The sequence below is a fragment of the Myotis brandtii genome, unplaced genomic scaffold (assembly GCF_000412655.1).
Source record: "Myotis brandtii unplaced genomic scaffold, ASM41265v1 scaffold397, whole genome shotgun sequence".
Taxonomy (NCBI): Eukaryota; Metazoa; Chordata; class Mammalia; order Chiroptera; family Vespertilionidae; genus Myotis; species Myotis brandtii.
The window spans coordinates 3,859,100-3,875,254 of record NW_005365229.1 but is presented as its reverse complement, the minus strand read 5'-3'; the positions used below and the strand labels follow the sequence as shown (position 1 = coordinate 3,875,254).

At 54.0% G+C, this 16,155-nt stretch overlaps 1 protein-coding gene across 1 annotated transcript in view; it reads left to right on the top strand.

Moving 5' to 3' along the window:
- The window catches only part of MGRN1 (mahogunin ring finger 1, E3 ubiquitin protein ligase), a 35,284-nt gene that overhangs the window by 10,124 nt on the left and 9,005 nt on the right, over positions 1–16,155 (top strand). Inside the window, exons 6-12 of the mRNA XM_014545112.1 lie at positions 6,448–6,514; positions 7,246–7,295; positions 9,546–9,593; positions 10,814–10,882; positions 12,275–12,434; positions 13,212–13,321; positions 15,409–15,474. Coding sequence (XP_014400598.1) covers positions 6,448–6,514; positions 7,246–7,295; positions 9,546–9,593; positions 10,814–10,882; positions 12,275–12,434; positions 13,212–13,321; positions 15,409–15,474 — 570 coding nt within the window. The remainder of the gene's footprint in view (positions 1–6,447; positions 6,515–7,245; positions 7,296–9,545; positions 9,594–10,813; positions 10,883–12,274; positions 12,435–13,211; positions 13,322–15,408; positions 15,475–16,155) is intronic.

The following is a 16,155-nucleotide window of genomic DNA, read 5'->3' as shown; positions in this document are numbered from 1 at the left end:
GAGCCCGGCTGAATGGAAGCCCTTTTCTGGGGTTTTGTTTAGCTTCTTATTTGCAACATAGTATATAGTTGCTTAGAGTTGCAACTGAGAGGCTGGCAAGTTAGGTGGGGAACGTTGGAGTCCGCAGTCACTGAAGCAAGCAAGCCTCCCTGTTTGCTTCAGTGCCTGGCTGCCGGCCGCCATCTTGGCTGACAGTTAATTTGCATATACTCACTGATTAGCCAATGAAAAGGGTAGCGGTCGTACGCCAATTACCATGTTTCTCTTTTATTAGTGTAGATATTGTGACATGTTTCCAGGTCAGAACTCACAGACCACCTCAAAGCTGGAGTGGCTTCTCTGCTGGTTTCCCTACTATCCCCCTTGGGGGTTTCCATTTATTTTAGTCAAAGCCACGTCCCTTTCTTCTTCTGCTCTTTGCCTTTTTCCTGGGTCTATCTGACCTGGGGTTTGCAAAGACCCTGTCTGGTGGGGAGGCTCTCTGTGCTTGAAGAGCCCGAGGGTGCCAGAGTGCCAGGCCCCCGCCAGGGCCATGTAGGGAAAGAACAAAGAGTGAGCCAGGAAGCCTGTCAGTGACTCATGCTGGCATCAGCTGCCTGGTTCTTCCTCCTGATTTAGGGGGTTGCTTTTCCCTAAGAAAGCTGCTCTCCTTGCAGTAAAAATAAACATCTCCCTCAGCTTCTCTGTGGTGGGTGGAAGCCTCTCTCCTTTTCCAGCATGCTTAGCTCTGGTGTGTGACTGTGTGGAGCAGGAACTTGGGGGGGGGGATGGTTCTCGCTCCCCGGGTCCCCACACTTCTTGGGCCCCTCCCTGTGTGTGTGGAGGCTTATTCTTTCAAGGCACTCCAGGTGCCCAGGGAGATCTGGGGTCACAGTATCCCCCTTGTCTCCATCTCTGTTCCCCGGGCCCAGCACTGGGCTGACCAGTGTAGGTTTCTGCTGGAATTTCCTGAATTAGTTGACCAAAGGCCACATGTAGGGTGCTGCTGTAGGCTCTGTTGACAGCATGTGATCGCCAAGCTGAATGTTAGCAGAGGCACTGGGAGGGCTGCTGCAACAGACATCTGTCTATGTCAGAACTTTTTTGGTTGTAACAGACAGAAACACACCTAAGTCTAGCTTAAGAAAAGAAAACCAGGAATTATTGGCTTAGATTCTGAAAAGCTGGATGGTTTGTGGTTTGCTCTAGGGCCCATGTCATCAGGGTGGGGTTTGCCCTGCATGAGCTGGCCTTTATCTCAGGCTGTGCTCTAGATCAGCAGCCTGGGCCCCAGAATGCTTGGATGGACCCCACTTGAGGCAGGCTTGTGCCATCCTCTGGCCAAGCACAATCCTAGGGTGGGAGAAAGGTCGTTTCCAAAATTCCCCAAGGAAAATTGGGGTGCTGCCATCTGAAAAGCTAGACAGGTCAATAGAAGCTGTCTGCACCTTTTTTGTGGGATTTAGACAGATCTGGGGCAGGCTGGATAAGAGCAGAGTCTCAAGGATGGAAATACCAAGGGTGTCCTGGGTCCTATCTCAGGAACTGAGGACACAGGTGGGCAGGCCTGGAGGTGACCCTGGCTCTCATGAAGCACTGGGCAAGATTGTGCTACCTCTGCAAGTGTGGGTTTCCCATCTGGCACCTGGATGTAGGAACATCCTATGTGTAGGGTGTCCACCCGGGGTTTGTACACAGTGCTCACTTAACGCAGGCTGTCACTCAGGGGTTTGTACACAGTGCTCACTTAGCTCAGGCTGTCCCTCAGGGGTTTGTACACAGTGCTCACTTAGCTCAGGTTCTCCCTCAGGGGTTTGTTCCCTCTGGGGTTTGTACACAGTGCTCACTTAGCTCAGACTCTCCCTCTGGGGTTTGTACACAGTGCTCACTTAGCTCAGACTCTCCCTCTGGGGTTTGTACACAGTGCTCACTTAGCTCAGACTCTCCCTCTGGGGTTTGTACACAGTGCTCACTTAGCTCAGACTCTCCCTCTGGGGTTTGTACACAGTGCTCACTTAGCTCAGACTCTCCCTCTGGGGTTTGTACACAGTGCTCACTTAGCTCAGACTCTCCCTCTGGGGTTTGTACACAGTGCTCACTTAGCTCAGACTCTCCCTCTGGGGTTTGTACACAGTGCTCACTTAGCTCAGACTCTCCCTCTGGGGTTTGTACACAGTGCTCACTTAGCTCAGACTCTCCCTCTGGGGTTTGTACACAGTGCTCACTTAGCTCAGACTCTCCCTCTGGGGTTTGTACACAGTGCTCACTTAGCTCAGACTCTCCCTCTGGGGTTTGTACACAGTGCTCACTTAGCTCAGACTCTCCCTCTGGGGTTTGTACACAGTGCTCACTTAGCTCAGACTCTCCCTCTGGGGTTTGTACACAGTGCTCACTTAGCTCAGACTCTCCCTCTGGGGTTTGTACACAGTGCTCACTTAGCTCAGACTCTCCCTCTGGGGTTTGTACACAGTGCTCACTTAGCTCAGACTCTCCCTCTGGGGTTTGTACACAGTGCTCACTTAGCTCAGACTCTCCCTCTGGGGTTTGTACACAGTGCTCACTTAGCTCAGACTCTCCCTCTGGGGTTTGTACACAGTGCTCACTTAGCTCAGACTCTCCCTCTGGGGTTTGTACACAGTGCTCACTTAGCTCAGACTCTCCCTCTGGGGTTTGTACACAGTGCTCACTTAGCTCAGACTCTCCCTCTGGGGTTTGTACACAGTGCTCACTTAGCTCAGACTCTCCCTCTGGGGTTTGTACACAGTGCTCACTTAGCTCAGACTCTCCCTCTGGGGTTTGTACACAGTGCTCACTTAGCTCAGACTCTCCCTCTGGGGTTTGTACACAGTGCTCACTTAGCTCAGACTCTCCCTCTGGGGTTTGTACACAGTGCTCACTTAGCTCAGACTCTCCTTCAGGGGTTTGTACACAGTGCTCACTTAGCTCAGGCTGTCCCTCAGGGGTTTGTACACAGTGCTCACTTAGCTCAGGCTCTCTCAGGGGTTCATACACAGTGCTCACTTGGCTTGGACTGTCCATCGTGAGCCCTATCTGCCATAGAGACAGGAGAAGAAAGGGTCCAGAGTCCCTGCCTGCTGGTGGTGTAGCCACCGCACACATCTCTCCAGACCACCGCTATTAGTTCAACAGCAAAACAAGACTCAGCTGTACTGAGGCAGCACTTGGCTTATTGTGCAGGGGAGAAAGATAATGCAAATCACTTGGTGGTTGCTCTAAGGCACCGACATCAGCGCCAAGGATTATATTCCCAAAGCTGGCCGGAAGTACATGGGACGAATTGCACAAAGCTTTGCTCCCGATCTGGCTCTGTCACCTGAACAACCTCCTTCTGGGCTTAATTACAGCCCTTGAGAGGGCAGCACCTGTGTATCACACTCAGTGTCATCGTCACCAGAGTAACTGGGATGGTCGTTGGCAAGATTGTTCCTGTGTCCTGACTCAGGATGGGAGGGCAGGAACAAGCTTGCAGAGGGACCCTGTCCCCCAGACATGTGACTCCTGTCTTGGGTGATCCCCTCTCCCAAGAATCATCTCAGAGCAAGAGAGCAGGGCAGACAGGTGGTCCCTCCTCCCATAAGTCCCAGTTTCCTTGGTGCAGCCCTTCCACCCTGGAGCTGTGGGAGCATGAGGCCTGGGTGGGCCCGGACACCTCCCCACATGTAGCTATCCTGCACACGTCCCCACGAAGTCCTTTGTTCCTGGGGTCCAAGCCCTGTGTCTTTCCGCCTGCCTGCCTTGGCTCCTGCTGTCGAACACACGCAGCTTCGAGTGGCTGGTGCTCACTGTGTGCTCTCCCAGGCACCATGCTCAGAGCCTTTGCATTAGACCAGTGGTTCTCAGCCTTCCTAATGCCGCGACCCTTTAATACAGTTCATCATGTTGGGGACCAAGGTTGCTCCTCCTCCAAGGAGCTCTGCTACGCACTCCACGCTGCTCAGTCTGTGCTTGACAAGACAACTTATCTGCCTGGGTCATGACTGAGAAAGTCCACAAGGGGATCCGGTGAAGTGCTGGCCATTCCCCAGGCCCGGCGCCCTTCCTGGGAGGACCAGTCACCAGTCTCCTGGCGGCGGGGGGTGGGGGGGGCGCTCATCTTGGAGAAGCAAATATCTACGTGTCTTCTCCCTGCCACCCCTTAAAAACCAGAAAACGAAAGCACTGTACACACACTAGCTGAACCTTGATTTTTCCCCCCCTCTTAATGATATATCAGAGTTTATTCCACTCAAGACATAAAGAGCCGTTCCATTTTTAATGGCCACACAGAATTCCAAGGTACGGACGAATCGCCTGCCCCCACCAGGTGCTGTTCTAAGGTGTGAGGCCCTAGTCCAGGCCTCCCTCCTGCTCGGAGTGATAAAGTCGAAGCCGCCTCCACATGTCATTACTGCACACAGTGGTGCAGGTCACCTGTGTCCTGGCCACACCATCCCCGTGTGGGTTAGCCTGGAGAACACACTCGTAAAGGCAGAGCTGCTGCCTCACGTGGGCCTTGGCCTGCTGATACGTGCTTTCTGGGTTCACTCCATCTTGAAGCCCTCCAGCAGACAGATCACAATGAGGGCGTGTCCCGTATTTATTTCTTCTACCCTCACCCCACCCACCCACCATCCCTCCACTCCCCCCACTTAGCACACATTTATACACCCAGATGTCCGACTTCTCCATCCATCATTGATCCAGCTACATGCCTGTCCATCCACCCACCCGTGCACACATCTTTGTGCCCACTTGCCCATCCATGGCTGCTTCCAACTCTCCCAGCAAGTGCTCTCCCGCACCAGTCCTGTGCCGGTCCTGTGCTAGGGTCACGGGGCATGCAGAGATTAAAATGAATTAAGTTTACAATGTTCAAGAAAATCTTGGTCTAAGTCTGTATTCACTCCAGGTCACCTTCCAGGTGACTATTTGTTGAGCTCCTCCTATCAGTCAGGTGTTTCAGGCACTGGGCACAGATAGACACTGTTACTCTACCCCCTCCCACTTTACAGACGAAGAAACTGAGGCTCAGAGGTTATAGTGCAGTGGTTCTCAACCTTCTTAATGCTGCGACCCTTTAATACAGTTCCTCATTTTGTGGTGACCCCCAACCATAAAATTATTTTCGTTGCTACTTCATAACTGTAATTTTGCTACTGTTATGAATCATAATGTAAATATCTGATATGCAGGATGTATTTTCATTGTTACAAATTGAACATAATTAAAGCATAGTGATCACAAAAACAATATGATTATATATGTGTTTTCCGATGGTCTTAGGCGACCCCTGTGAAAGGGTCGTTCGACCCCCGAAGGGGTCTCTACCCACAGGTTGAGAACCACTGCATTAGACGCAGCTTTTATCCCTCTTTTAGATGGATAAACAGGCTGGGTTAGGGAGCTATGCTCCAACCTGGCAGTTCTGGGTCTGACCCTGTCCCAGCATCTGGCTCCTTTCCCAGTCCTGCCTCCCACTGATGGCCAGGGACCCACGGGCACCTTCCAGGCCTCTCCTGTGCAGCCCCTGCTGTGGGTGCCCTCAGTAGCTGTCTCTCTCCTGTGGGCTTGGTGTGACCTGCCCCACAGCCCCCACTGGCCAGTGGATCTGGAGGCCACGCCCACGTGGACATGTCAGGAGGAGCTTGGCCGTCAGCCTGAGAGCAGCTGGGACCGCAGGGAGTGAAGCTGGAGAAGGAGAAGTGACGGGAGGGTTCTCCTCGAGTTCAGACCAGCCACGTGGTCCCTTTGCTTTCCTTCCATCTTGGGTTGGGGCCTCACCAGGCACCTTTCTTAAGGTTGAACACAGTCCCATGTGACCCAGCCCTTCCATGCCTGGTGTGCCCAGGTGAACTGAGAATGGCTCAAACAGCTGCTTATCTGCATTGTTCATCTCAGCACTGGCCATGGCAGCCAGAGGGGGAACAACCCAGATGTCCGTTAGAGGTGACCAGTTTAGCCACGCAGCAGAATATTACTCAGCCTTGAGAAGGAAGGAAGAGCTGATGTGCCGTCGCAGGGGTGAACCTAGAAAGCATGCTGAGTGAAGAAGCCAGACACAAAAGACAGATAGCGAATGATTCCGTTTCTATGAAATGTCCAGAACAGGCAAGTTCTTACAGAGTAGAGAGAGAGAGAGAGAGAGAGAGAGTGTGTGTGTGTGTGTGTGTGGCAGGGGCGATGGGAGTAGTAGCTTAATGGGGACAAGAGTTCCTGTTTGGGATGATAAAACGTTCTGGAAATGGATGGTGGTGATGGTTACAAGACCTTATGAATGTACTTAATGCCATAGAATTGAATACAAACTTGCCATTTTAAACACTTTTATCTGTTTTAACACACACGCGAGCGCGCACAGCCAGGACTCTGTCCTCGCTGCTGTCTGTCCTCACAAGCTCTGCTGTGATGCCACTCTCCCTGCACCTTCTCCAGTGCAGTCTGACCCATCTCACCGCCTTTTCTCCTCAGCTGAACTTTGACCTGGACCGGGGAGTGTTTCCAGTGGTCATCCAGGCCGTGGTGGACGAAGGAGACGGTGAGAAGCCTTTTTCCTTTCCTACTCCCTTCCAGCTAGTGGACCTTGTGAGAAGAACCATTTCCTGAGGCCCTCCCCGTTGTCAGCAGGGAGGAATGTATCCAGAAGTGATGAAGGATGGGGAAGCCTTCTTAGCACGTTTAGAACCAGCTTTCCATCTCCGCTCTGGGGCCCCCTTGGTACTTCTCCTACCTGGGGCTGTGGGGCCTCACTCCAGCTCAGGAATTCCTGGCCAGCCGGTCCCCACCCGCAGTGGCAAGGCCCTACGCCAATGCCTCGCTCTCATGGCAGTAACATCAGCTAGACAGCCTCTGATTCTGGTGTCCGCCCTGCAGTGGAATGATGGAGACCGTAAGCAGAGAGCAGCAGAGATCTAGACAGGCCCTCCTCAGGCCATGCTGGGTTCCTAACTGACCCAGCCAGTCCTGCCCAGTCTCCCTCCCCCTGCTGTGGGCTTCAGGCCCCCAGCCTGGGGTGTGAATGCTGGAGCTCTGCCAGGGCTCCTCAGCCCTGCCTGAAATGTCCCTTTTGTTCAGAGTGAGACAACAGGTGTTAAGCGTGGTCACTTTAGAGGAGGGGAGAGATGTGAGCCAGAGGGAGGTCGGGACCCCAGGCAGAGGAAGGTTCTAGGCTGAGAGCGGGAAAGCACTGCTGTGAGGAAGGAGAAGGAAGATGGGGTGGGGCATGTCAGCTCTCTGAGTGCTTTCTTCTCTCTCTTCTCTCCTGGGCAGTTGTGGAGGTGACTGGCCACGCCCACGTGCTGTTGGCTGCCTTTGAAAAGGTAAGTGCCATCCTGCCCCTTGACCTGGGAGCTGTGGGCAAAGAGGTGGTGTTTTGAGACCAGAAGTCTGAACTTGGGGGTTATGCCAGGCCATGTGGGCTTAGTGCCTGAGGCCCAGGGCGGATGGAAGGTTCCCTAGTCGATCCAGGCTCCCGGGGAGATGATGCATCTCAGGAGGCTGGGCCTTGAAGTCGAGCGTCACCATCAGGCCTGTGCTGTGTGGTGAGGCATGTTCTGGGAAGCCAGTCCGCTACAAGTCCCTATAACTTGCCAGTACCCGGAACGGGATGCCTACTTGGAGGGCTCTGGTCAGACCAGTTTCCCTCTGGGATTTGAGGGGATTGTCCAAGCCACCAGCTCCTAAGGCCGAGGCCTTTCCCACCAGACCCAGGATCCTGAGTGTCATCGGAACCTCTCAACATGGACCCTGAACATTCACAAGTGGTCCTGCCTCGCCTCCAGAAGGCTGCATCCCCTGGTCCCTCGGGGCTGGGCAGGCCTCCCTCTCCACTAGGGCCTGCCTAACTTTGGGCAGTCATTCATTGTACTCACTCATCTGATGTCCAGGAGGGTAGAATGGCCCCTAGTTTGTTGGCTTCAGTATGCAGTAGGTGCTCAGTGAATGCTGGTGGGGTGGGCGAGGGTGCCACCTGCATAGTATGGTCCTAGACCTCTGTGGGTGGTGGAGGGAAAAGAGGGGATACCCCACATGTAAAGGGGCCATTTATGTGAGAGGATTCATTTAGTAGTGCCTTTAGTCTGCATTAGATATTTTTGAACTTTGGTGTTTGCCCCTTCTTTCCACAAAGACCCCAGTCCCCAGGCTGCCCCGGTGTTCATGTGTTGTGGCTGTGTTTGCGGGCGCAGTTAGTGGCAAGGATGGTCTGCCTCACCACTGTGTCCACATTAGGACATTGCTGGGTCCAGAGATAGTCCCGCTGGCCTGTCACTACTGGTCCTGGGGCTAGGCAGTTCCGTGTCATCCACGCAGCAAACGATTCTCCCGCTGTGTTGGGACAGGGTCCCTGTTCACTGAGACCTTTAACAGAGGTAGTGGGGTATGTCCTGTGTTTGAAAATGCCGCGCCTGACACCCTACCCCCAGTGCTCTCTGACATTGGTTGGCGCTCTGTATAGTGTTTTTGACACCAGTCTGTGGCCTATGGGGATGAGCATTAAGGACCCCACGAGGAAACCAGGCTCAGTCTACTTGTTTTGGAATTCCCACCACTCCTGGGCATCCTGCTGACCCCCAGCTTCTTCAGCCGGTTGTGTGTCTGCAGCCCTGAGATCCTCCGTGCAGAGCCTGGCCATTCCTGTGATCCGGGTCATTCCAGATGCCCAGAGGTCAATATAGCCAGGCCTGAGACCTTTCTGGCCCCTTTGCCCAGTGCTCTCGCTGGCCTTCTGAGGCGGTGGCAATGCCAAGTGCCCGAGCAGAGATTGGCCCTCTGTCTCTCCAGTTCTGGGTGCCAGCTGTGCTCCCTAAGCCTGGCTGGAAGCGACAGGAACTATTTACCCATCTGCTTCTCTGGCTGAAGCGGATGGGCCATCGCTGGCAAATATTTCATTCTGTGCTTCCAGTTTAGAGCTCAGTGAGAAACTGCATTATTTTTGGAGTCCAACATACAAGAAACTTCTGTAGGAACCCACCAGCTTTCCCAGAAAATGCACGTGCTAGTCTCAGTTGACTCAGAAGGATAATTGGTGGTGGTGTAAGATCTGATCTCGTACCTTAATTAATCTTGTCGACTCTGAGTAGTATGTCTCCCAGTTACCACTGAACACGTTTGCTCTAGTTTGTTCTCACAGTGTTTAGACCTTTGGGTTTTCCCGCATGATGCTTGGCTTCAGGCCTTCCACGGTGGGCAGGACCACTTGCCCCAGCACGTGCATGTTCTGGGCTGTGTCTCTGACTAGGTCAAGCCCTTTGAGGGCCAGGACTGGGGTCTAGTTCTTGCCGTCTAGGTGCTGCTTCTTGTCCATCATCAGAACTTGGCTGGTGGCTGTAACCTTGAGTGTGCTTGAGAGCTGCGCAGGGAGGGTTTGGCTTTACAGGTCAGGGAGGGACCCAGGAGGTGGTATCTTTAGAAGGTTGTCAGGGTAGTGTCGAGGCCGGGTCAGAGGCCGCATTTGGGTCTTTAGGTTTCACACGGCCCCTCCTCTCTCCAGCCATGGATGTGGACTGACCAAGGAAGGGTCTTCAGCTGGCTGAGCAGTGCCGAGTTAACCTGTGTTTTCCTCCCTGCAGCATGTGGATGGCAGTTTCTCCGTGAAGCCGTTGAAGCAGAAGCAAATTGTAAGTCTGTCAGAGGAAATGTCATGAGCCCTTTTGATTCAAAAGACATATGTGTAGACTCCGTGGATTATTTCCCTGCCCACCAAGGTGGCTGTAGGTAGCTGGTGACAGGCCTGTTGACTGGTCTGTCATCGCTGTGGGCTCTGGGAAGTCAGGGTCGGGGTCATCGGGTGCGTGTGTACTGCATACCTACCATGCACAGCAGCATTGACTGGGGTAGCCCTGAGTCTTGTCCAGCATGAACATCATAAGCTTTCAGTAACTGTTTGCTGAATGAACGAACGGACAGAGGAAGGAAACAGGAAACTCAGACCGAAGCCTCCCCTCTTCCTCCTCCTCACAAATTATGGAAAATACCTCAGTATCGGGCAAAAATGGATTTACTTAATATTTGAGAGGAAAGATGGAGTATTTTGGAACAAGTGGGAGCTGTAGAGAATTGCAGCTTTTCAGTCAGTAATCCATGGTCCTAAACCAGGATGAAATATTCTGGTGTCCTCCACACGGTGAACATTGAGAGAATGGGGTCCCCTGGACTGTGCCTTTTAATGTTGAGACTGATTTTAACAATGGCCATGGTGGGGCCTGTTTCCAGTCCATGGTTAGGTTATCCTTGTATGTAGCTGCTCAGGTGTATAAGCCACCCAGGAATGGTGTTGGTTCGTTTTTTAAAAGAGGGGTAAGGGGAACTCTGGCAGATCCAGACTTGACGGTTGCAGAAGGGCTGGGGATCCTAGGGATGGTCAGGGCACTTGTCTTGGGAGAGGACTATGGCTCTCAGGAGGCATGTTTGTGTCCATGGAAATATGGGAAACGCAGAAGCTCAGACCACTTTTAAACGTGGCCAGGGTGAGGCCTGAACCTGGTCATGCTTGTGGGGCTGGTGATGGGTGAGTCCATAGTGCCTTCTCTCCAGGTTGAGGACAGTAAGTGTGCAGAGGGTATGGTTGCTGGGCCTGTGTGAAGCTTGGCTACAAGCCCTCTCTGGTGGACAGGACCACCTGGGCCCCAGCCCTACTCCCGTGCTACTAGTTGGGCTGGGCAGATAGCAGTTTCTCCCTGCCCCTCTCCTGGCATTGGACCCACTCTCTGGGGTTGGGACTGGACAAGAATTCCCAACTGTGCCTGCTTCCAGGACCCAAACCTGGTGTCTGGGAGGTGGTGCTGAGGAGCCCTTGAGTGGGGGCTGGCAAGTGCCCAGATGCCTCTTTGCTCTCCAGGTAGACCGGGTCAGCTACCTGCTGCAGGAGATCTATGGCATTGAGAACAAGAACAACCAGGAGACGAAGGTATGTGCTGTGGTGAGCACGCACCGTGACTCCAGGCTGGCCTCACTCCCCACTTTCCCTTCCTCTTGCAGGGAAGCAGGCTCATGAGAATGACTTGCCTGGGGCCCCCAGCCCCGGCCAGGAAGGACCCCGCAGGTCGATGTAGATGAGCCAGTTCCCTTCCACTCCTTCCCCTGGAGGCCCTGGGACCCCAGGTTCCATCATTTTTTCTTAACTTTTTAAAAGGAGTTAACAGTTCAGTTACATTGTCCTTTTTCCAGCAAATTCAGTGGCTTGTTACCATCGTTGGGCTGCTGGCTGGTGGGGTCCCCTCTTGCCCGATTGGGCTTAGCCAGTGCTGCCTTGGCCTTTCTGTTCTCAAAACCATTATGTGAGCCTCGCTGCCCTGCCGGCTGGCTCCTCCCCCGACTCGAGCCCCTGTGGTATGTGGGGAGAGGGTGCTCCATTGGATAGCTGTGACAGAGGCGTGGTGGCTGGCAGAGTGTGTCTGGCACAGCCAGGAAGTTAGCAGAGACTCAGCCAGTGCCTTTGTCACCTTTTTTAAAGGCACGAATGGAACTGCCGCCTTTTAAAAATCTCCGGAAGTCTCACACACCAGCAGGAACTGGCCAGAAGCAGGACAGGGCAGCTTGGCCAGGCCCGGGCCTCAGATGAGCGCTCTCTGCTTGACTCCCATGTTTTACACCAGAGGTCACTGACTTTCAGTGAAGGGCCAGATAGTAAATACTTTCAATGTGACTGGCCTGCATGTGTCCATTGGATATTCACACTGCCATTAGAGCACTGAAGCAGCCAGGTGCTATGGAAACAGCCGGGCGAGGCCGTATTTCAATAAAACTTTATTTACAGAAACAGCAGGCCGTAGCTTGCCGATCCCTGTTTTAAAATGTTGCTGCCTCTTGATCCAGATTTTGTTTTCCAGAAGCTGCCATTACTGGATGAAAATATGTCAAACAAGTTAGACTTGTCTGATTTGTTTGTTTGTTTGTCTTAGCCAAATAAGTGGGTTCCTTCTGGAAGATGTGTTCCTAGTGTTGTGTCTCTTCCACATTTTTTCTTTGGTTTTGGGAATAGAAATAGACCTGAGTTTCTTGATTTGGGGAGTGTGTTGGGCGGGGCTACATATTCTCCTCTGTGCTGTGGGGTGGGCTTGGACTGGATCTGCTCCTGGTGCCCAGGGAGCGTGACTCTGGGCCAACTACTGAGGCGTCCTACTCTGCAGCGACCTTCCTCCACTCTCGTGGGCTTCCCTTTGCCCCCAGGGGCCGTGGGGGCTGGCTGGTGGGGCAGCCAGGAGCAGGAAGGCCCCTTCCCGGCCCCTTAGCTGGCCCCCGGCCTCCGGCTCTTGGTTCTCAGAAAGCCACTGACCCTCAGCCTTCGTTGTCCCTGCAGCCTTCAGACGAGGAGAACAGTGACAACAGCAATGAGTGCGTGGTGTGCCTGTCAGACCTGCGGGACACGCTGATCCTGCCCTGCCGCCACCTGTGCCTGTGCAACTCCTGTGCCGACACGCTGCGCTACCAGGCCAGCAACTGCCCCATCTGCCGGCTGCGTGAGTGGGGACCCCGCACCAGGGCAGCCGGGCACTGAGACTGACAGGCATCAGCCTCCCACCTGGTTCGCAGCGAATGGGAGTCTGGTGGTTAATGCAGGTAGTTCACACCCACGGCGATGCTGCGGGCATGTGAAAGGTTCAGGTCTCAAAAGTCTGCCTCCAGAAAAACGGGACATTCAGGACGGCCGGGAAGGGTACTCCAGGCAGGTGTTGGCAGTGAGGTTAGAACTGGACAGCATTTTTTTTCCTTTTTATTGTATTTATTGGGGTGACGCTAGTTAACAGAATTATACAGGTTTCAGGCACAATTCCACAACACATCATCTGTGCACTGTAGTGTGTGTTCATCACCCAAGTCACCTCTCCTTCCATCACCTGTGTAGACATTGCGCCATCACAAATGTCTACATGCACATGTCTGCCTGCCTGTGGTCACTGTAACTTCCAGGAAGAGACTCGCAGTGTCCAGGGCTCGCTGTGTGCTTTTTGCTGTTTGGCAGGTGTAACTTGAAGCCATGTTCACTGTCTAGGGTACAGTCAGGTGTGGCAGGTCAGAGACTGGCTGCGTCCTGCCTGCCGCCTCTAAAGCTCCACTGAGCTGGGGCAGCGTTGTCCTGGCCTCTGTCTTCCTCTGTTCTGCCTGAATTGGAAACGTGGCCTGTCCTGGGATTGCTGTGGTGTGGGTGGTGGTCAGTGTCCCCGCAGCTGGGCGGGTCTCAGTGGTGCTGGAACTGACTGCTCTTTGCCTGACATCAGCCCTTCCCTTCTGCACAGCTTTCCGGGCCCTTTTGCAGATCCGGGCGGTGAGGAAGAAGCCAGGAGCCCTGTCCCCCGTCTCCTTCAGCCCCGTTCTGGCCCAGAGCGTGGACCATGACGAGCACTCTGTAAGTGCCTCTTCCGTCCTGCATTGGGGGGCGTAGGGCTGGAGGGAGAGGGGTTTGGAGGAAGCCCTGCCTTCTTGTTAGGCATCCAGACACTTCCAGGGCCTGCCTTCCTGTTAGGACAGTGTCTGGCTCCCAGCGGGGCTGACTTGGTCAGGTGGCTGGAAGGAGGCCACCTGGGCCCAGCCCTTGGAGCAATACCTGGCCAGGACCAAGGCTGTCTGGCCAGCACCTCCACCTCTGGCTCTCTGGGCCTCTGTCCTCGTCTGCCCAGCGTGGCCCCACAGGAGCTGGAGCTACAGTGCTTGTCACCATCACTCCACCAAGTCAGACAGCCAGGGGCACTCCTTGTGGCTGTAACATGCCCTTTGTGCCTTCTCTCCCTGCCTCTCCAGCCTGGGTACACAGGGCCCCTCAGCAACTGCCCCTGCCCTGGCTCCTGAGAAACGATGAGGTGGACCTACTGCAGGCAGGCGAGGGGTGTTGAGCTCTGGCTTTGGAGAGAGGTGGGCAGAGACTCAGACAGTGAGACAGATTACGGGCAGAAACAGGCGGGAGAGAGGTGGGCAGAGACTCAGACAGTGAGACAGATGTACGGGCAGAAACAGGCGAGAGACAGAGACAGAGACAGAGAAGTAGAGACACAATGCAGAGATGTGGACAGACACAGGGCAGGAGATAGATACGGAGGCAGAGAGAGACACAGTAGGGATAAGAGTGAAAGGGAGATATTTACGAGATGGTCAGACAGGGAGAAAGAGGTGGAAAGAGACATGGAGAGAGAGAGAGACACACAGACAGAGGTGGGGATGGGGGTGGAGAGGAGAGGCCGAGGTGGACAGATGGGGAGGAAGGACCAGGGAGCAGGTGCCGGGCAGGTCCGGGTCTCAAGCTCCCAGGTCCCTGCTGTCCACGAGTGTTGTCAATTGTGAGTCTGTTTTCTTGGTTCTCAACTGAGGGTGTTTGGACCTAGTGATTCCTAGAGGTCCTGCCAACTCCCTAAAAAGAAAAGAGGACTCACACCCTCTGGATTGGCGCACCCAGAAGATGGGCTCCTGCCCTGGGCCAGCGGGTGTTATGTATTCGGCCCATATACTGTTTCTGAAAATTGGGCTAATGTTTAAAACTCTGGAAATTTCCCTTAAAACTCAGACTTATGACTTACCTTTCAAAATCTGAGTGTGTCATCTTGATGCTGGAGCAAAGGCAAGGCTGCCCCCAGGGTGAGCCCCATCACCTCCCCTTCTCCTGGGGCAACCACACTGTCTGTTTTGCCTGCTGGGCCCTGTGGACATCAGGGTTTATGACTCAGAGTAGGCCCCCCACTTGTTTGACATTGGATTTGGTTACAGACACTGCACACTTCCTCCAACAATGAGTTTTATGAGAGAGAATAGCATTTGGGTGTGATTCCCTCTGGGAAGGGAGGACTCTATTTCACAGAGGGGTGGCTGCTCAGGTGATGGGTTTTATTGCCGCTTGCGTGTCACTCTCCCAGGTTCTGTTTGCCCCTCTTGGCCTGGGAGCTGTGATGCTGCCCACAGTGCAGGGCGGGCTGGGGCTTGGATGGTGACCGCCAGTGCCTTCCTCTCCCGAGGGTGGTTATTGTCCGCCCTGTTACCTGTCGGAGCCATTTCCACGTCGTACCAGAAGAGCCCAAACTAGGCATTTTCTCCAATGAGTTGGGGTGATTTGGGGCTGATTTTTTACCCACCCACCATTAGGACTTGGAAGTTGGTGATAAGTTTAAGAGGCCCGCATGTCCCTTCCCCTTGCCCAGCCAGGCCCACTTGTGTGGAGCACCCAACCGCTCTCACACCCCCCTGCCCAGGACCTGCTACTCGAGGTGACCCAGACTGGTGGTGGGCATTGGGTGAGGGTGGACTCCCCCAGCAGCACAGCTCCCAGCCAGGCCCTTGAGGCCAAACCTGCATTTTGGCGAGGTCCCCACAATTCATGTGCATGTGAAGTTGCGAAGCGCAGGCTGGCGGCACTCCCACAAGCCAGCAGACCAGACCGACCCCAGCCATCCAGCTCCAGGGCCATACGGAGGGTAGTAGTTGTAAAATGTATGATTTTTATTTTGACAGTGTCCCTTTAAAAAATCAAAGTCGCACCCTGCCTCACTGGCCAGCAAGAAACCTAAAAGGGAAACTGTAAGTGTGTTTGGCCCTGTGGCCGTGTCTCTGCCCCTCACCCTGATTATTAAGCCAATGACAAGTACGGGAAGTCATTTTCACCCCAGGTTGACGTGTTTGGTTGATTTAATCTGTCAAATCCACTCTCCCCAGTCCCCGGCTTCCCTGCTCAGAAAAGGAGTTTTGTGGAACAAGCAGAGCTCAAGGTCTGTCGGCAAAAAGCCAGTCTCTTGGATCCCCCCTGCCAGGCACACCGGCCTCAGGCCGCCCCCTCCCGCCAGCTCTGCTCTGTCCGTGGTCCCAGTGCCCTCGTTCCCCTTTTGTTTCTTGCTGGCAGTGGAATGATGGAGGTGGAACTAATGTGGCGGCTAGATTTTGCAAATAGCACTCCTAGCGCTTGCTTGTCATTCTACACCCCCTGCTCTCTGCCCCTTGGGTTTTAGCTCTTTGGGCCAAAGATTTGGTTTTCTTGCATTTTCCCTGCATTTCAAGGAGCAGGCTGGGGGCCGGAGAGAGTGTGGCAGCCAGGCTGGGCCTCTGGTAAAGCGTAGAGGTGGGAGTCACTGGGGAGTCAACCTACAGATAGGTGTTTTCTTTTAATGGGGGCTGAAGGTGTTCAGAGTAATTATTTACCTGTAAATTGAAGATGGGTTGGGAACAAATGCAGGGCACCACTGGCTCAGGTGACCTGGGGACCGG